Genomic DNA, 27,732 nt, shown 5'->3' with positions numbered 1-27,732 from the left:
TGAGTCAAGCAAACTCAAGGTAGGGAACCCCATGGAAAACTACTATAAAAGTGATACCAACCACTAGAGGTTTTGAGAAGGGACTGATGTGATTTCAAAAATACATATAGTATATAGTACATAGTTTGCAGAGACAATGTGGTATCAGCTCACAAAATTTTCCATTTTCTGCAGGTGCGACTCAGCTGCTTGAAATTTTTTAATACTGTAAATAACAGTGAGGAAGTGGAAGTTGTAAATCTAACAGGGTCCGAGTGCTGCAATTAATTAAAAAAAGAGGGAGGCAAACTAAATGGAAATATGAGAAAGAACCTATGCTGACTGAGGATCTAATAATTTCATTTCCAGTAGAGAATGACACGGTGACAAAATTCATCACTGTTCCCGTCCCCGCGGATAACCGCAGGAAATAATCCCATGTCATTTTCTAGTGTCTATTTCAACCTCGGTCCTTCTACACCAGCATTCTTCAAAGCAAAGCTTGCGGGTCAGTGGCTGTAGCCATTCATACTCTGATTCTTATGTGAGCCAAGGATAATGAAGCCACTGTGACATCTCTGATGTGATTGGTTCTTAGGCACTGGTGGAATGAGGCATTATGACATCACAATATCTGCTCTGGATACCAGAGACTGTCATTCTGTAGTGCCTGTTTCAGCCTCGGTCCTTCTACGCCAGCATTCTTCAAAGCAAAGCTTGAGGGTCAGTGGCTGTGGCCATTTATATTCTGATTCTTCCCTCTCTCCTTAAAGAATGACATGAAGATGGTTTCCCGCGGGGACGGGGACGGTGATGAATTTTGTCACCATGTCATTCTCTAATTTCCAGTTCTCTCTCTAGTCTCCTATGGCTATCAGTCAAATGTTATTCTATGCGAGACAAACTATTTCATTTGTAAAGACTTGCAAAATTGAAGGTTTGCCACTAACTCCCCAAATCAGGAAAATGAAGGGTGCGACTACAGAGAATTTTCCCCAAGTTAACAGTCAAAGCCTTACTTGAAGTTGTTAAAAAGATAACCTGGATCTTTGGCTTTCTCCCCCCTTTCCAGGACACAAAGAATTGAAACCACATATTCTTCGCATCCGACAGCCTTTCCCTACTGCAGCCCTTTCGCAAAAGAGCTTTTTTTTTTAATGACCCCAGCAAGTAAAACCGTTAACCTCGGTTTGGCGGGATAAGGCTTTAGAAACTCGGTAAGCCCTACAAGTGGTTTGCTGCTAGGCACGCTGGGAGAAGGCAGGGAGGACGGGGGTTTTTGTTACAGAAGTTCACAGTCTGACAGGCGCAGACGGGCCACACAGGTAGCGGCCTCCCTATACCTTGAACATGAGTCCCAGCAGGACGGCCATAGCCACACGGCATGATTTTGAATCACGAACTCATGGCTGAAGACCAGGGGGGGGCTCTTATTTTTCTTCCGCAGCCCCATGCTGGCTGGTCAAGGGGCTCACTGCTCGCCCTGCACCGCAGCACAACAACGAGCGCCAAGAGGGGCCAAGCACGCAGACGCTAAACCCCCCTCTTTCTAGAGGCAAACCGAAAACCAACTGTCCTACCAGCCCACCCTGCCTCCTCTTCCTCCTGCCCCTCCTCCTCCCTCCTTAGGCACAACTCACCACGCACATAAGCTTGCTTCCCTCCCTCCCTTCTTTCAACTCGCTGCCCTATCTCCCGCCTTTGCCTGCAGCGAATTGAACCCATGCTCCAGGGTTTTAAAAAATTTTGACAGCCGGAGCAAAGTTTTCAGGGCCAGCACCTTTCTAAAGTCCCTTAATACCAGGAGACGAGAGTTGGAAACTGTGTGTTGCCGTCACGTTCATGTTTCCCCTCCCCCCCTCCGCCCTCACCTTCTGATAAAAATCCTCCTTCCTTCAGGGTTGATGGCCCTAGATAAGGGAGTGTGTGGTGCAGTGGTTAGAGCTACAGCCTCAGCACCCCGAGATTGTGGGTTCAAATTCCTCACGGCTCCTTGTGACCCTGGGCAAGTCACAGAAATCCGTGCAGAACTTACACCCTAAATGGAGTAAAATTAGCCACGACCTCAGTAGAACGAGATTTGGGAGTTATCATCAATGTAGACTTGAAGGCTGCCAAGCAGGTAGAGAAGGCCACATCCAAGGCAAGGCAAATGATGGGATGTATCAATAGAAGTTTCGTCAGTCGGAAACCAGAAGTCATAATGCTGCTGTACAAAACCATGGTGAGACCTCATCTGGAATACTGTGTGCAATTCTGGAGGCCACATTACCGTAAAGACGTGCTTAGAGTCGAGTCGGTTCAGCGGATGGCCACTAGGATGATCTTGGGGTTCAAGGGTCTCTCGTACGAAGAGAGACTGAGCAGACTGCGGCTCTACACTCTAGAGGAACGCAGGGAGAGAGGGGACATGATTGAGACATTTAAATACATCACAGGACGTGTCGAGGTGGAAGATGTCATCCTCTTCCCCAAAGGACCCTCGACCACAAGAGGGCATCCGCTTAAACTCAGAGGAGGGAAATTGACACCAGGAAGTATTTTTTCACAGAAAGGGTGGTAGATCACTGGAATAAGCTTCCGGTGCAGGTGGTCGAGGCTACCGGCGTGCTTGACTTTAAGAGTAAATGGGACATGTACGTGGGATCCCTACGTAGGACGAATCACTAGCATCTAGACTTATTAGGATGGGTCATTAGAGTGGGCAGACTTGATGGGCTATAGACCTTTTCTGCCGACATCTTTCTATGTTTCTATGTTTCTAATCTCCCCATTGCCCAAGGTAGAGAGAACGAGAGGGCAATCTCTAAAGTTAAAAGGGGATAGATTCCGTACAAACATAAGGAAGTTCTTCTTCACCCAGAGAGTGGTGGAAAACTGGAACGCTCTTCCGGAGGCTGTTATAGGGGAAAACACCCTCCAGGGATTCAAGACAAAGTTAGACAAGTTCCTGCTGAACCAGAGCGTACGCAGGTAAGGCTAGACTCAGTTAGGGCACTGGTCTTTGACCTAAGGGCCACCACGGGACCAGACTGCTGGGCACGATGGTCCACTGGTCTGACCCAGCAGCGGCAATTCTTATGTTCTATGTACACTAGATAAGAGTGCAAGTCCACTGGGACAGATAGGGAAATATAACGTACCTGAATGTAAAACCACTTAGGATATAAGTGGTATATAAATAAAGAAAGAAATAATAAAAACTTAAGGTTTTCCCACATCTGGCCACCCACCCACAGGAAGCTGCTTCTTCTCCTCTAATGCCAATACTACATTTTTCCTTTTTTACTGAAATTTTTAATGCAATATTACAAAGCTTGCATATAATAGAAATAATTCTCTAAAGCAGTGTTTTTCAACCTTTTTACACCTATGGACCGGCAGAAATAAAAGAATTATTCTGTGGACCGGCATCGGACCGTGGACCGGCGATTGAAGAACACTGAGCTAAGTTGTGGGCCAGACCCCGCCCATCTCTACCCAATCTCCACCCCAGACCCCACCCCCATAATAGTACTAATTGCACCTTGCACGTCCCGTGCCTCATCTGGAAGCCTTCCCTCTGATGTCAGAGAGAAGGCTTCCGGTTCAGGCGCAGGATGCCCGTAGGAGCCGCTGCCCGTGGCTTTGTGTACTGAATCAGTTAGGAAGAGGGAGCTGGCTCGAAGATAACGCCGCATCGATCGCACCGTGGACCGGCGGTTGAAGAACACCGTTTTGGGCCTGATGCACGTGCTGGCTCTGTGGACCGGCAGGAAATTTCTGTGGACCGGCACTGGTCCACGGACCGGTGGCTGAAGAACACTGCTCTAAAGCACATTTTACAAATGGAAGATTATAACATGGCACAAGTTAGGTGACTTCAACATGCCTGATGTGGATTGGGATACACTAACCTCCGATTCTGGCAGCAACAGGAGGCTATTAAACTCTATGAAAGGAGCTGGTCTGAAGCAACTGGTGTTAGACCCAACAAGGGATCAGGCAATACTGGACCTATTACTTACCAACGGAGAAAGTGTCACAGAGGTCTCGGTGGGCGACACATTGGCCTCCAGTGACCACAACATGGTATGGTTCAATCTTAGGAAAGGTTTCACTAAATCTAACACGCTGACCAAGGTCCTCAAATTCAAGGACACAAACTTCCAAGACATGGGTTCCTTTGTTCACCAGGCGCTACAAAGCCAAGCAAAAACCGATAGCGTGGAAGAAATGTGGTCGACTTTGAAAGCCACCATACAAGAAGCGACAAACCGCTATGTTAAATTAGTAAGTAAGCGGCGAAGAAACAACAAGCCGCAATGGTTCACTGCGGAGATCTCGGACCTCATCAAGGAAAAGAAAAAAGCTTTCATCTCTTACAAACAATCGGGGAGACAAGACTCTAGGGCAGACTACCTGACCAAGTCAAAGGCAGTCAAGACAGCAGTCAGGGAGGCTAAATTTCACATGGAGGAGTCTCTGGCAAAGAACATCCAGAAGAGAGATAAATCCTTCTTCAGGTATATCAGTGATAGAAGTAAAAACTCTGGTGGGATTGTACGTCTAAGGAAACCAAACGGAGACTATGTGGAAAAGGATTCCGAAAAAGCCCAGCTATTAAATGAATACTTCAGCTCAGTCTTCACCCGTGAAGCGCCGGGGCTTGGCCCTCAACTACAGACAAGGGCAGACTCAGTTGACCCATTTAGTAACTTTGAATTCACGCCCAGCAGTGTCTACGATGAGCTGTCAAAACTCAAGGTTAACAAGGCAATGGGGCCTGACAACCTACACCCCAGGGTGCTTAGGGAGTTGAGTGATGTCTTGGCAGAGCCACTGTCGGCACTCTTCAACCTCTCCCTTAGTACGGGAAGCGTCCCGTTGGACTGGAGGACGGCTAACGTCATTCCACTCCACAAGAAAGGCTCAAAGATGGAGACAGCAAACTACAGACCAGTGAGTCTAACATCTATAGTGAGCAAACTTATGGAAACTCTGATCAAACGACAATTGGATAAGATCCTGGATGAGGAAAATCTACGGGACCCCCGTCAACATGGATTTACTAAGGGAAGATCATGTCAATCCAACCTGATCAGCTTCTTTGACTGGGTGACGGGGATGCTGGATGTTGGGGAGTCCCTGGACATCGTGTACCTGGACTTTAGCAAAGCATTCGATAGCGTACCACACCGCAGGTTGCTGAACAAGATGAGTTCTATAGGATTAGGTGACACATTGACGAAATGGGTTAGGAACTGGCTTGGTGGTAGGCTTCAAAGGGTAGTGGTGAACGGCACCCCCTCAGAAATGACGGAGGTGATCAGTGGAGTGCCACAGGGTTCGGTCTTGGGACCGACCCTATTCAACATCTTTATAAGAGACTTGGCAGAAGGGCTTCGAGGTAAAATAGCATTATTCGCCGATGACGCCAAACTAAGTAATGTAGTGGGAAAATGCACAACGGACGAAGATTCAATGCCCGACAACATGATGCACGACCTACTCCTACTGGAGCGCTGGTCTAGGACCTGGCAACTCAGCTTCAATGCCAAAAAATGCAAAGTCATGCACCTAGGCAATCACAATCCATACAAGACTTATACTCTTAATGGTGAGATCCTAACAAGAACGGTTGCAGAACGGGACTTGGGGGTGATCGTCAGTGAGGACATGAAGGCTGCCAGCCAGGTAGAGCAGGCCTCATCCAAGGCAAGACAGATCCTAGGTTGCATTCGCAGGGGTTTCGTCAGCCGTAAGCCGTAAGTCATTATGCCATTGTATAGATCCATGGTGAGGCCCCACCTGGAATACTGTGTGCAATTCTGGAGACCACATTATCGCAAAGATGTGCTGAGATTGGAGTCGGTTCAGAGACTGGCCACCCGGATGGTCTCGGGACTCAAAGATCTCCCGTACGAAGAGAGGTTAGACAAACTGCGGCTATACTCGCTTGAGGAGCGCAGAGAGAGGGGGGACATGATCGAGACGTTCAAGTATCTCACGGGCCGCATCGTAGCGGAAGAAGATATCTTCTTTTTCAAGGGACCCACGGCAACAAGAGGGCATCCGTGGAAAATCAGAGGCGGGAAACTACGAGGTGACACCAGGAAATTCTTTTTCACTGAAAGGGTGGTTGATCGCTGGAATAGTCTTCCACTGCAGATGATTGAGGCCAGCAGCGTGCCTGATTTTAAGGCCAAATGGGATCGACACGTGGGCTCTATTCACTAGGCAAAGGTAGGGGAGGGTCATTAGGGTGGGCAGACTAGATGGGCCGTGGCCCTTATCTGCCGTCTATTTCTATGTTTCTATGTTTCTAAGTACATGTGCTAAGGCCATCAACAGCACGAGTACTGTTAATCAAGATGGGGGAGGGAAGGAGGGTCTGCCCGGAAAGGGCTGGATTTGCAGTGTACTCACATATTTTTAAAAATACATACATACATGCAGGTGTAAATTTATGTGAAGAAATTTGTTCGCTAGTGGGGATTATTCCAAGAGCCTGTTTTATAATGTCTTATAAACTCTTGAGAATTTTTAGATGGCCATAAAATTACTCCAAATTACCACTGCAAACATATGACATTAAAATCAGAACACAATGAAAGACTATATATTAAAAACTCATAACATCAAAATATATTTTTTTCAAAAGGGAAGGTGGTGGACAGAGAATGACATGGGGACAAATTTTTCCCCATCTCCACAGGAGCTCAAATTCCCCATCCCGTCCTGGAGAGTTCTTTTCCCGTCTCTGCCCCATTCCTGCAAACTCTGTCCTCATCTGCACAAGCCTTGAGGCTTGTACAGTTAAGATAGAGCTTACAGGAATGGGACAGGGACAAAACTCGCGGTAAGAGCAGATAGGTTTGGACAGGAAAAGTCCATAGTCTGTTATTGAGAAAGACACGGGGGGAAGCCACTGCTTGCCCTGGATCGGTAGCATGGAATGTTGCTACTCCTTGGGTTTTGGCCAGGTACTGGTGACCTGGATTGGCCACATTGGGAACGGGCTACTGGGCTTGATGGACCATTGGTCTGACTCCATGAGGCTATTCTTATGTTCTTATGATAGGATGGAGAAATTGAGCTCCTGCGGGGATGGGGACAAATTTGTCCCCCCGTGTAATTCTATAGTGGTGGATGCATTGAATGCCTTCCATTGGAGATGGTAAACTGAGATCTATGGGACTGCTGGCTAAATAAAAAATTTGTGTACTGTATTATATTTACTTTTTAATAACATTTTGTATACTCTCTCCTTGGAAAAGTTCCATTCCAAATGGCGTACAATTAGTTAAAAACTAATACTACCAAAACCCCAAACAAGAGTTCGCTGGCAAAGCTGGAGACCGACCTCGTCAACCAAAAAGATGTTCCATTGCCTCCATCCTTATGCTTATGACAAAATAAAGTCTGCTAATTCCTCTGTTGGTACTATTGTCTTAAGTCACCCTTGCTCCTACCACCTATCCCCTTAATAAGCCTTTCACAATTGAAAATAACTTAGCTTTATTTATTGCCTTTTCAATAATCTCTGCTTTGTTTCTTTGATGAACAGCGTCAAAGACGGCCAGCTCAAGATTGGGTGGCCCATAGGCAGCACTGTTGCTTTTTTGTCTTTATGGACTCATTTCCTTTCCTAGCCAGCAACTACTGCCCCGTGTCGGCCAAGTAAGGCCCTGGACAAACAATACTGCAAGGCTGTTATCCAGTAGACTCATAAACATTAACAAGGATCAATGAAACTGGCACAGAACAAAACTCCTTCCCAATAGCTGAACACTGGTGCTCTTTCAAAACAGTGACTTATTAAAACCCAGTAGTAAGTGTTCTTTTACTTTTTGTGTGTGTCTAGTTAGTACACAAAAAACATGATGTACCCAGATTAATACAGCTATTTTCTTTTTTTTAATAATTTTTATTCATTTTCATATTTTACATGAAGTGTACAAAATATTGAAATACAATTAATGAATACACAATATCACTTTTATATCTAATACATAATATTCTAAACATATTTTTATCCCCTCTCCCTCCCCCCACCCTTCTAGTATTTTCCAATCATTCATTACATATTGTATATCATATTATAGCATATGGTGTAAAAATTATTTTCATTACCCTCCCCTTCATGTGTGTCACAAAGAAGATATTGAAAAGAAGAAAAGAAGAAGAAAAATCCTATTATTTATTCATTGCAATATTTTGTCAATGGCCCCCATATTTTTATAAATTTAGTATATGTCCCTCTTTGTATTGCTATTGCTCTTTCCATTTTGAATAATTGAATACATTGGATCATTTACTGTATCATTGTCCCTACATTAAAAGTTTTTGGAATACAATTTGGCCACAAATTAATAAATTGATGGAAAATCATGTAGCAATATCATATGATACAGTGTTATTTGGAATGATGATGAGAAAAAAAAGTCAAATTTCACCAGAAAATAACAAGCTTTTATTAGTCATGACAGGGGTTGCCATTCAGCATATAACCAACAATTGGAAGAATTATAGTAACCTAAATTATACATTTTGGTGAAATACAATATGTCATATATTCAAAATGGAAAGAGCAATACAGCTATTTTCTGATGACAAGGTCACAAGAAGTTATAATCCCTCCTGTCCCACCACCTCTGCAATATACACACACACGCTAAAGCCACCACTATAATTCTTAAACTGCTTTCTCTTATACACCTGAGCCCACCTGAGGAGATGGTGCGAAGAAGAAGGATTCCTTTTTGTAAGAAACTGGACAACTTTTTGGGGGAAGAACAAGCTCTTCAGGAGGGACGGACTACACCTGAGCAAGGCAGGAACGAGACTGCTAGCAAACAACGTCAAGAGAGGAATTGAGCAGGCTTTAAACTGAGAAGAAGGGGAAAGCCGATAATCGACCTGACGTCGACGGTTCGGACAAGAGTATCCAAAGAAGATACTGAGCGGGAAAAATGCTGGGAACAGGCAAGAGACGAACAACAGAAGCTGTCGACCAACAAAAAGGGCAAACAGATAAAATTAGAGGAACAGGAGAGATCAGGAAATCAGGTTGCAGATAATAAAGATACACCAAAACATGAGGAAGAAAAGATCAGAAAAGATACACCAAAAAATGAGGAAGAAAGGAACAGAAATGAGGGACTGGCAGCCCAACTAGGGGATGGTAAGAGGAGCAAAACACATGTAAAACCAGCAGAGAAAAGAAAAGACCAGGACTTAAATTGCTTGTACGCTAATGCAAGGAGCCTAAAGACCAAAATGGGAGAATTAGAAGCCATAGCCAAAAAAGAAAACCTAGACATCATTGGAATCACGGAAACATGGTGGAATGAAGATAACCAGTGGGACGTAGTGCTGCCAGGGTACAAACTCTATAGAAGAGACAGGACCCACAAGAAGGGTGGAGGAATAGCACTATACATAAAAGACACCATTCCCTCGTCCAGAGTGGATATAGAACCAAAGGCGGAAGGACTGGAGTCATTATGGGTAAAATTACCAGGAAAAAGTGGCCTTGACATAAGATTGGGTCTATACTATCGTCCACCTGGACAAACGGAAGCAAACGACAAAGATCTGGCAGCAGAACTGAGGCGGGAAGGCAACAACAGGAATGTGACAGTAATGGGAGACTTTAACTACCCCGGGATAAACTGGAATATTGGAAACTCAAACTGTGCGAGGGAAACAGAATTCTTAGAGGCTGTGAGGGACTGCTTTGTGGAGCAGCTTGTCAAGGAACCAACAAGAGGATATGCCACTCTTGACCTAATCCTAAACGGAATAGGGGGACCTGCAAAAGAAGTGGAAGTAGTAGGACCACTAGGAAACAGCGATCACAACATGATCCAGTACAAATTAGGAGTAAGTACAGCAAAAGGGAAGAGAACCACAGTGACAACGTTCAACTTCAAGAAAGGAAACTATGATGCTATGAGAGCAATGGTTAAAAAAAAAACTTAGAAACAGCTCAAGGAAAACAGAAACTGTAGAGCAAGCCTGGTCTCTATTCAAGGGCACAGTGCAAGAAGCACAACATATGTACATCCCCAGATTTAGAAAAGGGTGCAAAAAAAACCGAACAAAAAACCCCGCATGGATAAACGACGAGGTGAAGAAAGCGATAGGAGACAAGAAAAAATCATTCCGGAAATGGAAAAAGGACCAAACTGGGGAAAACTGGAATGAACACAGGAAACACCAAAGAGAATGTCATCAAGTGGTTAGGAGAGCGAAAAGAGAATACGAAGAGAAACTGGCCAGGGAGGCAAGAAACTTCAAATCATTCTTCAGATATGTTAAGGGGAAGAAACCAGCGAGGGAGGAAGTAGGACCGTTGGATGATGGAGACGAAAAGGGAGTGATAAAGGAGCAAAAAGAGGTAGCCGACAGGTTAAACAAATTCTTCTCGTCAGTCTTCACAAGCGAGGACACATCCAGTGTACCGGAACCCGACGTGATCTTCCATGGTGACCAAGAAGAAAAACTGTCAGCAATAGAGGTGAGCCATGAGGATGTCCTCCAACAGATAGATAGATTGAAAAGTGACAAATCACCAGGCCCGGACGGAATCCACCCTAGGGTACTAAAAGAACTAAGAAATGAGATAGCGGAAATACTCCAAATAGTTTGCAACCTATCCCTGAAAACTGGAGAGATTCCGGAGGACTGGAAGATAGCAAATGTTACACCTATCTTTAAAAAGGGGTCAAGAGGAGACCCGGGAAACTATAGGCCGGTAAGTTTGACATCGGTTCCAGGCAAGATGGTAGAAGCACTGATAAAGGATAGCATCTGTGAGCACATCGAAAAAAATGGGCTGATGAAAGCGAGCCAACATGGCTTCTGCAAGGGAAGATCGTGCCAAACAAACTTACTGCACTTCTTTGAGGGGGTAAACAGCCAGTTGGACAAAGGGGAACCTGTAGACATCATTTACCTTGACTTCCAAAAGGCCTTTGACAAAGTACCCCATGAGCGGCTGCTTAGGAAGCTATGGAACCACGGGGTGGAAGGGGACGTATACAGATGGATTAAACACTGGTTGGCAGGCAGGAGACAGAGGGTTGGAGTAAAGGGTCACTACTCGGGCTGGAGGAAAGTCACGAGCGGAGTTCCGCAGGGGTCTGTACTTGGACCGCTGCTGTTCAATATATTTATAAATGACCTGGAAACGGGGACGAAATGTGAAGTTATAAAATTTGCGGACGACACTAAACTCTGTAGAAGGGTTAGAACTACGGAAGAGTGTGAGGACCTACAAAGGGACCTAAACAAACTGGAGGAGTGGGCGAATAAATGGCAGATGAAATTCAATGTAGGGAAATGCAAGGTCATGCATATAGGGAGAAAAAACCTGATGTTCAGCTACCAAATGGGGGGATTAGTATTAGAGGGAAGTAACCTTGAAAGAGATTTGGGTGTATTGGTGGATACAACAATGAAGTCAACGGCGCAATGCGCAGCAGCCGCGAAGAAGGCAAACAGAATGTTGGGTATTATTAAAAATGGTATTATGACCAGAACAAAAGAAGTCATCCTGCCGTTGTATCGGGCAATGGTGCGCCCGCACCTGGAGTACTGTGTTCAGTATTGGTCACCGTACCTCAAGAAGGATATGGCAATACTTGAGAGGGTCCAGAGAAGAGCGACACGAATGATTAAGGGCATGGAAAACCTTTCATACACTGAAAGACTGGAGAGGCTAGAGCTCTTCTCCTTGGAAAAGCGGAGACTCAGAGGAGACATGATAGAAACCTACAAGATCATGAAGGGCATAGAGAAAGTAGAGAGAGATAGATTCTTCAAATTTTCAAAACATAAAAGAACAAGAGGGCATTCGGAAAAATTGGAAGGGGATAGATTCAAAACAAATGCTAGGAAGTTTTTCTTTACTCAGCGGGTGGTGGATACCTGGAATGCGCTTCCAGAGGACGTAATAGGGCAGAGTACGGTAATGGGGTTTAAGAAAGGATTGGACAATTTTCTGTTGAAAAAGGGGATAGAGGGGTATAGATAGAGGATTGCTGCACAGGTCCTGGACCTGTTGGGCCGCCGCGTGAGCGGACTGCTGGGCGCGATGGACCTCGGGTCTGACCCGGCAGAGGCATTGCTTATGTTCTTATGTTCCTGTACATTTTCAATTTGAGGGATCGGGGATAGTGTTAGGGATTAGGATTTAAATTAGGATTCTACCGCTGCCTAACTTAATTGTTTTAATTAGTGGTAAAACAGCATGGTAATTGACTGCATTGTTTAAAACCAATTTAAAAAAAATGGAGGCACCTCAAAACGGCTGCTGTTCTCTCAACCACAGAGGTGCTTTATAACATCTAACGCCACTGTAGGCGGAGTTAACGCTGCATGTGGTGTTAGGCATTGTAAAGTGCCTTCGTAGCCGCGATTCTCACAAAAGGTAGGCGACTACGTCTATCTTTATACCACATTCTCATCCAAATATTCATCCAATTCCCAAATGCCCAGGACAAGACCTTTTGGACGTGGGAGGGGCCAGCAACATGATGGACCGGCCACCCAGACATGGCAACAGAGTAGTGGGGCACCTTACAGGGAACTACTGTGAACTTCACAAAAAGGGTGCCACCTAAACATCTCACAACTCCCTTATAGATCATGGTGAGCCCCCCAAAACCTACTACACCCACCTGTCTACAACCCCAATAGCTCTTATGGCTGCAGGTGGCACCTATACGTTTTTACTTCAATTTTTATGGGCGTGTGAAGGGGGTCAGTGATCACTGGGGGAGTGTGTGGGGATCTGTATTTTGTGTCTGCAGTGGTTATCTGGTCACTTTGGATACCTTCTGGACACTTAGACCTGGTTTTAGATCGCCTAAGTCACAACGATTAAGTTCCATCCAGGCAGCCTCGTTAAAAAACAACAACAACAACAACAAACTTTCGATTATCGCTACAGTACGACTAAGGGCTCCTTTTATCAAGGCGTGCTATGGGGGTTAGCGCGTCGGACATTTTTCATCACACGCTAACCCTTGCGGCAATCCAAAAAACTAACGCCTTGTCAATGGAGGCGTTAGCGACTAGTGCGGCAGGCAGTTGAACGCGCGGTATCCGCCTACCGCGCCTTGATAAAAGGACCCCTAAGTCTAGGTCGGCCCACATCCCGCTCAAATCCTGTTCTCACCACTCCTCCTAAAACATTCCTTTCAGCTCTGGGTGCACAGTGGGATTCAGAGGCCTAAAAAGTCCGTGGATATGTCTAAAAAAACGGTTTCAATTATCGGCACTTGGCCGGACCTGTCTTTTAGATCATCCAAGTGCCGATTTGGGCAGGTTTTTAGACGTATATCTGTTTCGATTATGAGCCCCTTAATGTCTAAAATAAAAAGTGCTGCAAGACGCAAAAATAAAACACTTATTAAAACTCAGGTTTAAAAAAATACCGTATTTTTTTACAAGTGTTTTATTTTTGCATCTTACAGCATTTTTTCTTTTAGACGTTAAGTGCTCAAGCGCCACCTATTGGCTTATCATCTACACCCCTAAAGCAGGCTTCCATTTTGAAGCCGAAACGCGGACATGTCTGGTCTGGAAGGATACGAAAAGCTGATTGTCTCATATGTTTTGTAGATGACTGTATTTAATAAACTCGATTTTATCTCAGGTTGACATGTACTGTTCCCTTCCCCACTTTTTTGTTTTTTCCCCTTACATTCTACATAACATCCCCTCCCCTAACATACTTTACCTGGGAAATGCCAAAGCGGTCCCAAGCCGGGGGCCACATGTCGGGGCTCCCTTCAGAACCCGTAACGATGGGCCCTAAATCTGGATGCTAGATATCGCCCATAAGCAAGATCATGACTCTCTCCACAATCCCATTTCACTCAGTAAGGAAAGCACAGGACTCCGAGATCATACTGGAAACACTCTGCACAAAAGTGTGTTCCATCTGCCACTGAGGTGCCTAATAATGTTTAGATTAGCTCAGGTTGCCAATCTATTGAACCAGGGCATGGAGCAGTCACTTTTTTTTTTTTTTTTAAATCTTTATTGATTTTCAAACTTTGACAGTGCAATACAATTAATTGAACATAAAATACTGTATAAAAATGCACTGTTAACTACACAAGTAATACATAAAACAATCATTTTCTCCCACCCTCCTCCCAATTATTAATACAATAAGACATATGATGCGATTACAATATTATAATTAAGTAATTTTAATCTTCAAAATACATTTCCCTCCCCCCTCCACCTACCCTGGATGTGTAAGGAAATCCAAGAAAAAGGAGAGATACATGAGCAGCCACTCTTGGTATAAAGGAGCATCCTAGTGATAAGAGCAGAGGACTAACAACCAGGGAAACCTGGTTCAATCCCAGTGCTGCTCCCCCTGATCAGCGGATGGCCACTAGGATGGTCGCCGGACTCAAGGGTCTCTCATACGAAGAAAGACTGGGCAAACTGCAGCTCTATACCCTAGAGGAGCGCAGGGAAAGGGGTGACACGATTGAGACATTCAAGTATGTCACAGGTCATGTAGAGGTGGAGAACGATATATTCTTTCCCAAGGGACCCTCGGTCACAAGGGGGCACCCGCTCAAACTCAGAGGAGGGAAATTTAGTGGTGACATCAGGAAGTATTTCTTCACAGAAAGGGTGGTAGATCACTGGAACAAACTTCCGGTGCAGGTGATCAAGGCCACCAGTGTGCTCGACTTTAAAAATAAATGGGACATCCACGTGGGATCCCTACGACAGTCGAGTTAAGGAACTAGGTCAGGGATCGGCAACCCGCGGCTCCAGAGCCGCATGCGGCTCTTTTCCACCTTTGCCGCGGCTCCGGTAGTGTGTCACGCAGGCATGCAGCTTACAAGTCCGGCGTCGCGGCAGGAAATAGCCATGCTGAGCAGTGAGCTCAGTACGTACACAGATGAAAGCCTTGCTTGCTGATTGGTCCGGCGGCCACCGGACCAATCAGCAAGCAAGGCTTTCATCTGTGTATGTGCTGAGCTCACTGCTCAGCATGGCTATTTCCCGCCGCGACGCCGGACTTGTAAGCTGCATGCCTGCATCGCCAGAATTTAGGTAGGCTGTTTTCATCCCCGTGGGAGTCCCGTGGGCCAGGGGGCGTCCCGTGGGCCAGGGGGAACAGGGAGACAGAAAGAAAAAGTTGGGGGAGAGAATGAGGTCTGGAGGAGAGGAAACATACAGGAGGCTGAAAGAAAGGAAGATATAGTGAGATGAACACAAAGAAGGGTGATGCTGGAAAATAGGTGGAATGGTAATTCTGACAAACACAGAAGGGAAATGCTGGATCAAGGAGAGATGGGGCTCAGGCTGGATGGAATGAGGAGAAATGCCTTGTTGGCCCGGAACTTCCTCTCCTACGTCAGAATTGACGTCAGGGAGCGGAATGCTGGTCAGCGCGACGCTTCTGCAGGGAAAGCTTGGGACGGCGGTGGCTTGGGGGCTATTCCCCGATGGCGGTGGCAGCAAACCGAATGGCTTGGGGGAGAGCACGGAGAAAGAAAGAAAGGGGGCTGACAGGGAGACAGAAAGAAGGCGGAACAGGGAGACAGAAAGAAAAAGTTGGGGGAGAGAATGAGGTCTGGAGGAAGAAAGATTGGATGCACAGTCAGAAGAAGAAAGTGTAACCAGAGACTCATGAAATCACCAAACAGCAAAGGTAGGAAAAATGATTTTATTTTCAATTTAGTGATCCTGTATATAGCATTAAGATAAGAAACAATATATGCAGTGTTAGATTTGTTTTATAATGGTTTTGCGGCTCCAAGTTTTTTTTTTCTTTTCGAAAACGGGTCCAAGTGGCTCTTTATGTCTTAAAGGTTGCAGACCCCTGAACTAGGTCATTAGCACTCAGACTTAATAGGGTGGGTAAATGGAGTGGGCAGACTTGATGGGCTGTGGCCCTTTTCTGCCGTCATCTTTCTATGTTTCTAAGTCACTAACTCGCCAAAGGCAGGGAAATACCTGATGTATCCAAACATAATGCTACTAAAAGTGCAACAGGAAACAAACCACAAAAGAAGTGCAAACAAAGAAAACAGTGGGATGGGACAAAAAAGCTTACCACTAGAGCCTGCCAGATAAAATCGATGTTTATTTCCGGTCCAAAAGAAGCATACAGTGAATGCAGATTTTGGACTGGAAATAAATATCATTGATTTTATCCGGCTGGCTCTAGCTTTTTGTCCCATCCCACTGCTTTCTTTGCGTACCCAAACAAAACTCATTTTGAGCTAGTACTTAAAAAAAAAAAAAAAAAGGTGCGAGCTAAATTCAAATAAATAATGCAGCTTTTGTTTAGTTATAACTCTATAGGCAATCTTAGATCAACAAAACGAAGAAAGCGACTCAAGTTTACACAATAAAAATGGCAAACCAAACAAGAACAAAAGATGTGGAAACCAACAACGTTCAAAACCTTCTTTTTATTTCATTTATTTATTTATTTCTGATTTTAGGATATAATTACTATTTGTCTATTATGGTTTTAGGACCCCTGAGGAAGATGTTTCACCAAAACACAGCCCATGTTGGGTCCATGATATATAAATTTGGTTGGGGTTTGTTTGTTTGGGGGGGGGGGGGTTAAAACTTTTTCTGAAGAAATAAAAATAAGGTTTTGAACATTGCTGGCAATCTTTAACTCAACATTTGCATGCAATACCTGTAAAACTGCAACATGCAGCCTGTGATGGCCATTCCGCCAGGCACCTGAAAGGACATCCTGCCAATCAGGTTCATTTTGTCACCCGTATCAGGGTGAAAGGCAGAGTCATACAGCTTCTTGGCATAGTAAAGCTGTTCCAAGCTGGTACCTGGAGGCACTGTGCCTGCTCTGTGGGCAAGAAGAAGAAATCAGTATTTTTTTAGTACTGTTACTTATGATAGCATTTCTCTTGTAGCCTGGCCTCCAGATTCAACCACCTCACCTGCGATATTTAGCCAGGCTCTCAACCCTTGCTAATTAACGGTAATGTTAAGCACGAAGCAATAAGCAGTTGGCATAATGATGAATTTGTGATGCAGCTGCTATTTATTTACTGGTGAATCAACACATTGGCCAAAAGAGCCACACGAGGAAGAGAAAAGAGTTCAAAGGACAGGGCATGCAGCTTCATCAGGCTTCTAGTACAATTTTAATCAGTGACTAGAGGACCGATATTGGCTAACAGTGGTATGCTGTCAAGAAACAGACATGCTGCAATTTTAAACACCCTATGTCCCCTAAGGGCCTCTTTTACAAAGTCACGCGGCAACAGCCCCGAAGCCCTTTAAATCTCTATGGGCTTCGGAACCGCTAGCGCAGCTTTGTAAAAGAGGCCTTAAGTCTATATTTCCAAATTTGTATGGTATGACTATAGTGTAAAAGCTGAAATTTATACCTTTATGTACACCAAGTTTGTTTTTCCCACCAAAGTTTGTCCTGCTTATACTGTGAATGGACTCTTGTAACCCATTCTGGGCTCCTTTGGGAGAACGGGCGAAATAAATGAATAAATAAATAAAATCTCCCATATCTGAATAAGAGGTCGATCAGATTCTGGGACATGTGTCAGACACTGGCCATAAAGCCGTATCTCGCATCCTCTGCCCCTCACTCCTTTCCCTCTTCCGTCTCATGACATCTTTAGCTAGTAAAATAGTCTTGAATGTTTGCTTTTTGCTTCCCTTAGAGGGATAATGTGTGTTATGGGAATAATGCACAAGTTTTATCAAATAAGGTACATTAAAATAGCAAAATTGTGCCCTATTTGCCCTTAAGGCATATTTTTGCCCAAGATACAAGCATGCAAATACAAAGCATCTCATAGTTAGACAAATCAAATAACACAGTTTGCATAGAAAGATAAACACAATCTCTGAGAAGGCTTTATCTTTCCTCCCTGGGGGCACTGGAATGCTAACACATGGCCTGATGTTCCTAGGAAGCCTCTTAAAAGGGTCCATAAATAATTAATTTAAAACCCCCAAACAACCAACCTCTCTACCCCGCCCCAATCACCCCATCCCCCGATACAAAGCATAACCCCCAACTACGGGGGGGGGGGGGGGGGCAGAGAGAGAGACTGTGGTGTCTAAAGGGTGGATGAACGGATTCCCAGACACTCGTGCCCCATTGAGCACCAGGTTCAATGAGGTGCCAGCTGACTCCAAGTGATAGTCTTATGGGACTTCCAAACTCTCCCGGTGGCTGCTTTCATTACCTCACATCTGTACTAAGAAAAGAATCAAATTCTGAAATGGTGTTTAGTATCAATTAGTATTCATTCTGACAAGATTTCACTGTGTCCAATAACTTTGGATTTTGGATGTGTGAAAAGGAACATTTTACATTATTGTTTTTACATTATTTTGTTCCTTCATAGCCACACTGAGGTGTCTATAAAAAAATAAATTTTCAATTAAATCTTACATTGCAGTCTGCAGGGCTTAATTTCCAGGGGAATGGCCTAGAACAGTGTTCTTCAACCTTTTGACACCTATTGACCGGCGGAAAAAAATAAATTATTTTCTGGACCGGCAGTTGAAGAACACCGGGCTAAGTCGTGCCCATCTCCACCCAATTTCTGCCCTAGTCCCCGCCCCCATAATAGTACTAATTGTAACACCATTTTTTCCTATATATATATATATATATATATATGTGTGTGTGTATATCTAATATAATAAAACGGTAAGCCACGCATGCGCACTTCCTAAGCGTGAGTCCGTTTTCCGTGAGCTGTAGCTAGGAAGTGCGCATGCGCGGCTCACCCCCCTGCCCTCTCCGTCGCCTCCCAGCTCCAGCGGCGTGACAGTTTTCAAAGAGGCGCGCGATTGTTTCAACGCGGAACCACCAGCCGTTAAAGCTCCTGGTGCTGACTCCCGACGGTGGAGGAGAGGCAAGGTAGAAGAAGATTTCCGCTGCCTGGCACCCGAGTCCTTTGCCGCCCCCCCCCCTTCCCTTACCGCGGCCCCGACTGGCGATTTAAGCAGCGTGTCCAGCAGTCTTCACACGCTGCTTCGGGCCCTTCTACTGCCCTGATTTGCTCCGGACGTGCCAGAGTAAATCAGGCCAGTAGAAGGACCCGAAGCAGCGTGTGAAGACTGCTGGACACGCTGCTTAAATCGCCATGTGTAGTCGGACACGCGGGAAGGGAAGGGGGGGCGGCAAAGGACTCAGGCCCGCATTTGTAGTCGCGACTGTGGGAAGGGAAAGGGGGTAAAGGAAACGCTAATGCTGCTGCACAGGGAACTGGTGTGGGGGGAGGGAAATGGAAGGGGGAGGGAATGCTGCTTTGGACAGACAAACAGAGGGAGGAAGGGAGACAGAAAGACACAGGGGCAGGTACACAGGAAACTGGTGTGGGGGGAGGGAAATGGAGGGGGAGGGAATGCTGCTTTGCACACACAGACAGAGGGAGGAAGGGAGACAGAAAGACAAGAAGAAAAACACAGGGGCAGGTGCACAGGGAACTGGTGTGGGGGGAGGGAAATGGAGGGGGAGGGAATGCTGCTTTGGACAGACAGACAGAGGGAGGAAGGGAGACAGAAAGACAAGAAGAAAGACACAGGGGCAGGTGCACAGGGAACTGGTGTGGGGGGAGGGAAATGGAGGGGGAGGGAATGCTGCTTTGGACAGACAGACAGAGGGAGGAAGGGAGACAGAAAGACAAGTAGAAAGACACAGGTACAGGGAGATATACAGAAAGACAAACAGACAAAGGGGGCCAGGGACAGAGACAGACAGAAAGAAAGACAGCGGGAGTCGCGTCAGGAGGGGTGCGGGATGCCGCAGAGGGAACTTTTCCAATGGGGGCAACTGGGCGGCTGTCGGGAACCTATGATCAGGGGCAGAGCAAGGTAACTGTATCATAGGGATAAGAAGGAGGAGGGGGGAGAAAAAGGAAGGGACGCCTACTGCTGGACAGGGGGAGAAGGAAAGAGGTGCTGATGGACAGGGGGTGGGTGAAAAAAAAGGAACGGAGGCCTACTGCTGGACAGGGGGAGAAGGAAAGAGGTGCTGATGGACAGGGGGTGGGTGAAAAAAAAGGAACGGAGGCCTAATGTTGGACAGGGGGAGAAGGAAGGTGCTGCTGGACAGGGGGGAGGTAAAACAAAGGGAGAAGGGCTGCTGCTGCATAAGGAGAGCTGTGAAGGGGTGGTGGTGGACACAGGGGAGGTAAAAGGGAGAATGGACAGGGGGAGCAGGCAAGGGGTGGTGATGGACAGCCAAGGTCTGCAGATTGGTCCTTCGGTGCCCCTCAGCATGGAGTCCCCAATGACTATAACTCTGCGCTTCTTCCGTTGGGGGGGAAGTCGGTCAGCAGATGGGGTTGCGTGTTGGGCCTGCTCTTGTTCTTCGAGTTCTTCGTGCTGGGCCTGTTCCTGCCGACAAAGTACAGGAACAGGCCCAGCACGAAGAACTCGAAGAACAAGAGCAGGCCCAACACGCAACCCCATCTGCTGACCGACTTCCCCCCCAACGGAAGAAGCGCAGAGTTATAGTCATTGGGGACTCCATGCTGAGGGGCACCGAAGGACCAATCTGCAGACCGGATGCACAATCAAGAGAGGTTTGCTGTCTGCCTGGTGCCAAAATACAGGACATCACCACCAGCCTAGGGAAATTACTTACACCTCATGACCATTTTCCTATGCTTCTTATCCATATAGGCACGAATGACACTGCCAGGAACACCCCAGAAACCATCGCCAGAGACTTCGGAGCCTTGGGTGAGAGGCTGAAGCAGACAAGTGCGCAGGTAGTCTTCTCATCAATCCTACCAGTTAGAGGCAAGGGAAGAGCCAGAGATGAATGCATCCTGAGAACGAACGAATGGCTACAAGGATGGTGTCGAGATATGAACTTCGGATTCCTGGATCACAGAGAGGCGCTGCAAGGACTACAGGGACCAGACGGACTCCATTTGACCAGCAGAGGTAAGAACATCTTCGGACACCGACTAGCCCGCCTACTTCGCAGGGCTTTAAACTAGGTAAGTTGGGGGAGGAGGCCTACTCATATACTGGGGTGGAAAGGAACTATCCTGATGGGACGAGTCGACACTCAGATTCCGAGGTAAGGACCCAATATGCAAACAGTTCTCTTGGAGCCACACAGACTCAGTCAGGGATAGCCTTACAGGGACTCAGCAAACACAAAGTGTGGAGGGCCATGTATGTTAATGCACACAGTTTAGGCAATAAAATTCTAGAACTAGAAACTGAAATAAGGGATGCCAACCTGGTCGTGGTGGCAATATCCGAGACTTGGTTCACTGATGCACATGGGTGGGATATGGCTATACCGGGGTACAATCTACTTCGTCAGGACAGAGAGGGCAGGTTAGGTGGAGGGGTAGCACTATACATTAAAGAAGACATCAAAACTACCAGGATCACTGATGTCAAGTATACCGGGGAGTCCCTCTGGGTTAATCTGGCACGAGGTAGTAAAAAATGCCTGTATCTTGGTGTGGTATACAGACCTCCAAGACAACCGGAAAACATGGACGCAGAATTAATTGAAGACATAGAGAATATAACTCTACGGGGTGACACTGTGCTGCTAGGGGACTTCAACATGCCTGATGCAGACTGGAAGACATTTTCAGCAGCAACCAGCAGCAGCAGGAGGCTTCTGAACTCCATAAAAGGAGTAAATCTCAAACAGATGGTAACGGAGCCCACTAGGACCCAGACGATCCTAGACCTGGTACTCACAAACGGGGAAAGCATCTCAGAGGTCTCGGTAGGAGATACGCTAGCCTCCAGCGACCATAACATGGTATGGTTCAACATTGGGAAAGGATCCCCTAAATCAATTACAAAAACAAAGGTGCTCAAATTTCGGGGCGCCGACTTCGCACGTATGGGAGATCACGTTCATCAGACGCTACAGGACCAAGCAGAGACCGGCAATGTGGAAACTATGTGGTCGTACCTGAAATCATCCATACACGAAGCAACTAATCGCTACATAAAATCAGTAGATAAACGGCAAAGAAACAACAAACCCCAATGGTTTACTGAAGAGATCTCACTCCTCATTAAGGAGAAGAAAAAAGCATTTCTTTCCTACAAACGCACCCAGAGAAGAGAAACTAAAGTAGAATATAAGACCAGATCTGCAGCGGTCAAAACAGCAGTTAGAGAGGCCAAACGTCGAGTGGAAGAAACTCTGGCAAAAAACATTAAAAAAGGGGACAAATCCTTCTTTAGGTATATCAGCGATAGGAAAAGGAACACAGACGGTATAGTACGCCTTAGACAACCGGACGGAAACTACGCGGTGGCGGATTCAGAAAAAGCAGAACTACTAAATGAATATTTCTGCTCAGTCTTCACCTGTGAAGCACCGGGACACGGACCACAGTTGATGATAATACAAGACGTGGATGACCCGTTTCAGAATTTTGAGTTCACTCCTGGGGACGTCTACAACGAACTGGCAAGGCTAAAGGTAAACAAGGCCATGGGACCGGACAATTTACACCCAAGAGTGCTCAGAGAATTGAGAGATGTCCTGGCAGAACCGTTGGCGGTGCTCTTCAATCTCTCACTAAGTACGGGGAAAGTTCCGTTGGACTGGAAAACAGCCAACGTCGTTCCTCTACATAAAAAGGGTTGCAAGGCTGAGGCTGCGAACTATAGACCGGTAAGCCTCACCTCAATAGTGTGCAAACTCATGGAAACACTAATTAAGTACAAATTAGATACGATCCTGAACGAGGGTAATCTCCGGGATCCCAGCCAACATGGATTCACCAAGGGTAGGTCATGCCAATCCAATCTAATAAGCTTCTTTGACTGGGTAACAAGAAGACTAGACTCAGGAGAGTCCTTGGACGTCGTGTACCTGGACTTCAGCAAAGCGTTTGACAGTGTCCCACACCGCAGGCTGCTGAACAAGATGAAATCAATGGGATTAGGAGAGACTCTAACTGCATGGGTTAAAGATTGGCTTAGTGGCAGACTTCAGAGGGTGGTGGTCAACGGTACCCTTTCTAAAATGTCGAAGGTGACCAGCGGAGTGCCACAGGGTTCGGTCCTGGGCCCACTCCTCTTCAACATATTCATTAGGGATCTGACTCAAGGGCTCCGAGGTAAGGTAACCTTATTCGCTGATGACGCCAAACTATGCAATGTAGTAAACGGCTGTAATCTTCAGGATGCTATGGAGCAAGACCTGCGTACTTTAGAAAATTGGTCCTTGATCTGGCAGCTGGGCTTCAACGCCAAGAAATGTAAGGTCATGCATCTCGGCAACGGAAATCCTTGCAGAACTTACACCCTGAATGGAGAAACTTTAGCCAGGACTACGGCAGAACGAGACTTAGGAGTAATCATCAGTGCTGACATGAAAGCAGCCACTCAAGTGGAGAAGGCTTCATCTAAAGCACGGCAAATGATGGGTTGTATCAAGAGAAGCTTCATCAACAGGAAACCTGAAGTCATGATGCCACTGTACAGAGCCATGGTGAGACCGCATCTGGAATACTGTGTTCAATTCTGGAGGCCACATTACCGTAAGGATGTGCTCAGAGTTGAATCGGTTCAGCGGATGGCCACCAGGATGGTCTCGGGGCTAAAGGGTCTCCCGTACGAAGAAAGACTGAGCAAATTGCAGCTCTACACTCTCGAGGAGCGTAGGGAGAGGGGAGACATGATTGAGACGTTTAAGTACATTACGGGACGGGTAGAGGTGGAAGATGATATCTTTCTTCTCAGGGGACCCTCGACCACAAGAGGACATCCGCTCAAGCTCAGGGGAGGGAAGTTTCGTGGAGACACCAGGAAATACTTCTTCACGGAGAGAGTGATTGAGCATTGGAACGAGCTTCCAGTGCAGGTGGTCGAGGCACGCAGCATCTCAGACTTCAAGAATAAATGGGATACCTATGTGGGATCCCTACGAGGTCATGCCAAGGGATAGGGTCACTAGGACTGAATGAGCGGGTCAGTAGAGTGACAGTATAATTACAATTATTCTTTAGGGGGTCAGTAGACTTAAGAGGGTGGGTAAATAGTGTGGGCAGACTTGATGGGCTATGGCCCTTATCTGCCGTCATCTTTCTATGTTTCTATGTTTCTATGTTTCTATGTTTCTAAGGAAAAAGAAACACAGAAAGAAAGAATGTGGCTAAGGAGAGAGAGAGAGAAAAAGAAATAAAGAGAGAGACACACACATATATTCTAGCACCCGTTAATGTAACGGGCTATAAGACTAGTATATATATATATGTATGTGTATATATATATATATATATATAACCAAAAAACTAAAAGTACTAATATTTACAAACAAACCCTAAGATGCAAGACTCTGAAAGCAGTACAACCCCAGAGGAAAAGAAACAAATGCATTTCTTCCTGAAAAGACAGCAGATGTAAATCAATCACTACATTAAAAAATAAAAACATTCCCCCTACCGCTGTTGTCTCTCTCCTTCCATGCTGTGCCTTGCCTTCTGGCCTGCCCCCCGGTGAAATCTTCGGGCCGGTCCACGGTGCGAGCAACGTGGTGTCTTCGGGCCGACTCCCTGAGTGGGCGGCGGCTCCTCGCGCACCTCATCTGAAAGCCTTCCCTGACGTTGTGATGTCAGAGAGAAGGTTTCCGGTTCAGGCACAGGATGCGTGTAGGAGCCTTTTCCCATGGCTTTGTGCACTGCAGCACTCAGGGAGCTGGCCCAAAGATGCCGCGTTGATCGCACCGTGGACTGGTGGCTGAAGAACACTGTCTTCTGCCTGATGGACATGCCAGCCTGTGGACCAGCAGAAAATTTTTGTGGATCGGCACCGGTCCACAGACCAGTGGTTGAAGAACACTGGCCTAGAACACACCATTTCTTTTCAGACTCCAGAGCAGCAGGGCTTTTGTGCTCCAGTTCCTTCCTTTCAAGCAGGAATTCCAGCCCCTCTTCTCTTGTTGCTCCTACCTCTGGCCTGCCCACCCCCTTCTCTGGCTCAACAGTTCTGCTTCCTTTTTGTCTGCAGATTAAGTCCTGGTGGTATAAATTCCTGAAAACATTCAAACTCTGCTCACCCATTCTACCATGGAATGCCAAATGCCTGATCTATTAAGGGTCATCTTCATTCACGATATCCTTGACAAGTGAAGCCCAAGGTAGGCCTCCTCCTGAGAAAGTTTTCCACTTTTGCCACTTTAATTAGGTTTATGTTGCTTCCCTCTTCTTTCACTTATTTTTGAGTTATGGATTTTTTTTTTTGGCACTTTTCAATCTTAACTGTTTTGCTTTGTCTCAAGAAAGCTGGTTTATCAAGCTCAAATAAACAGGGGAATGGACACGTTACCTACAACTTTCTACTACTATTTTTGCCCTATCGAGTTCCTCTTCCGATACCACTACCGTCCTTGGGTCTGTGATGTTGAAGAAATGTTTCAAGCGCCCAACGAATGTGGTTTGATCCCACCGGGGGGTGTCAATGTTAACTTTCAGTAAATCCACGGATTTAGTTGCCATTTTAATTCAGATCTGTGCCTGGAAAAAAAAATGAAAGAAGAAAAACAATATCACAAGAAAAGAAACAAGTACCGTACTTGTTTCCTTGCATTCATCCTGCAGGCTTTATAGAAACTTGTTACAATTCTGTAACTTCCTTATATGAAGTTATGTCTGCCGACCAGTATTCTAGCTAAAGTAACAGTATGGCAAACAGCCTTCTTTGCATCTAGGTTGTATGAGGTTTGTAAATGATAAGGAAACTAGGATATACCACAAGAAAATAAGAGATATGACGTTTTCAATAACATAGTAAATGAAGGCAGATAAAAGACCCAAGTGGTCCATCCAGTCTGCCCACCATTCATGCTCCATACATTGATTTAATTTAAATGGTCCTTTTTCCTAGATATTTCTGGGCCAGAAACCCAGTAGTGGGAGTACAGCTCTGGCACTCACTTCCCAGAGTTATGAGACTGTGTAAAGATCGTATATGTTTCAGGAAGCAGTTGAAAACTCAACTGTTCGTTGATGCATTTATGTAACATGTATAGACTGAACACTGAGGGCTCCTTTTATCAAGCCGCGTTAACTCCCGCGCTGGCCAAAAAACTACCGCCTGCTCAAGGCAGGCGTTAGCGGCTAGCGTGGCCGGCGGTTTAACGTGTGCTATTACGCACGTTAAACCGCTAGTGCGGCTTGATAAAAGGAGCCCTGAATAAATAAGGTGTTGCATTATCCCTATGGGTTAATGTCATGATGTCAGAAGATGAAGTAAGAACTCCAGCTTGATATGTTAATGTTAATTTTGTTCGATGTATGTTATTTTGAACATTTTAAGCGGTTCATACATTTTCTAAATAAATAAGTCACAATGGGCTTTAAGTGAACTGTTCACTGATGTCTACTTGAACATGAGCTAACTGTACACAAAGACTGAAAACCCATTATTAGTTGCACCTATGATTTGCAGAGAAGCTGTGCTAAGTTGTGCACAAAGTCTACTGCATTTTTATTGCAGCAACCCCAAAATGAGTTGCTTCCTTTTTCTTGCCCAGCCACTCAACTTCCTGGGCTCCCAAGCATCCGGACTTAGAAAAGGTAGTGACAATCTGTTTGGCCAAGTTAAGATACCTAATCAGATATGATCACCTGCAAGACTTAGTCTTCATTTGAGTGCAGTACTTCACCATTTTCTACTGTTCTTTAGCAGAATTGACAAATAAGCTACTCCTGTCATTATGGATTATGGGACCTGTACCACCGATTTCAGTGGTCCAATCAGAAACTACAACTCACACTACTTAGGAATATAAATGCTTAAAACCAAGAGTGGCAAAAAAAAGTCTCGTTCTTGAAACAGGGGAACTTGGCAGCTTTGTGTACTATACCATAATCAAACAATAAATAAAGATTATAAAACGAAAAGGGTATATTAGAAGTTCAAGGGCACATACAGGTTGACACTACATGTATTTAAAATCTTAACACAAACTGATCAGTTAAGATTTATGTATGTGCAATTAGAAATCAATCAGGCACATGTTTTTCACTTTTAACCCGCATAAAATATTTTTTTTCCGCATTCGATAAGTACTTCTGTGGAGATGATGCGGTATATAAACTTAAGGTTTAGTTTAGTTTATCGCTTTCCATATATTCTGCCTATTAGAGAATGTATAAAAGCGATAAGGACTGGAAGATGGAACACGTTGCATTCCAAGAATCAGCTCAAAGGGAACTTCAGCTACTTAGAATTAGTTCCTTTGTCAGCCGGACCCCGGCCGTTACACAAGAGTAACCAGTAACTTGCAAACATTAGTGGCACCGTACCTGCTGCACGAAAACACAATCGCTGGCCTCCGTTTAACCACCACTCCGGTATTACCCCATTCAACACGCAGACCTGCCAGTACAGGCAGCCACGTGCTGCCTGCAAACCAATCAAGAGTGACATCAACTTATGCATACGTCAGCAATACATCCTCCTCACCCCCCCCCCTAAAAAAAAAATCGCTGAGACCGTGCGTGCTCTGGATGGGCGAGTCAGAGCGTACACGTGGAGCGCAGCCCCGCCCTTTTTCGAGCGCTTCTTTCCGGCACGCGGGCGCGCCTTGCCCTCGTCGCCCGTCTAAACTACCCGCGTTCGATCGTGCGTAATGACGTTACGCTTCCAGGCGGTTCTAATGACGTAGTTGCCCATGGTAACGCGGAGTCGCGGAGAGGATGGTGAGTAGAGTGGTTTTTTATTATTATTATTGTCAGTTGACCCTAATCGATGCTTGCG

At 45.7% G+C, this 27,732-nt stretch overlaps 2 protein-coding genes across 3 annotated transcripts in view; one reads left to right on the top strand and one right to left on the bottom strand.

The window, feature by feature from the left end:
- The window catches only part of SFXN2 (sideroflexin 2), a 109,279-nt gene extending 81,737 nt beyond the window's left edge, over positions 1 to 27,542 (bottom strand). The window contains exons 1-3 of one of the 2 annotated variants that reach the window (XM_033941112.1): positions 27,279 to 27,542; positions 25,297 to 25,484; positions 16,664 to 16,834 (exon numbers count right to left, since the gene is read on the bottom strand). In XM_033941112.1, coding sequence (XP_033797003.1) covers positions 16,664 to 16,834; positions 25,297 to 25,466 — 341 coding nt within the window. In that variant the 5' untranslated portion in view covers positions 25,467 to 25,484; positions 27,279 to 27,542. The remainder of the gene's footprint in view (positions 1 to 16,663; positions 16,835 to 25,296; positions 25,485 to 27,278) is intronic. The other variant, XM_033941111.1, reaches the window with a different exon arrangement.
- Positions 27,529 to 27,732, top strand: part of ARL3 (ADP ribosylation factor like GTPase 3) — a 93,434-nt gene continuing 93,230 nt past the window's right edge. Inside the window, exon 1 of the mRNA XM_033941114.1 lies at positions 27,529 to 27,674. Within this exon, the coding sequence (XP_033797005.1) occupies positions 27,672 to 27,674 (3 nt within the window). The 5' untranslated portion in view covers positions 27,529 to 27,671. The remainder of the gene's footprint in view (positions 27,675 to 27,732) is intronic.

This window comes from Geotrypetes seraphini, chromosome 4 (genome assembly GCF_902459505.1).
Source record: "Geotrypetes seraphini chromosome 4, aGeoSer1.1, whole genome shotgun sequence".
NCBI classification, from domain to species: Eukaryota; Metazoa; Chordata; class Amphibia; order Gymnophiona; family Dermophiidae; genus Geotrypetes; species Geotrypetes seraphini.
This window is presented reverse-complemented; position numbering and strand designations above follow the sequence as displayed.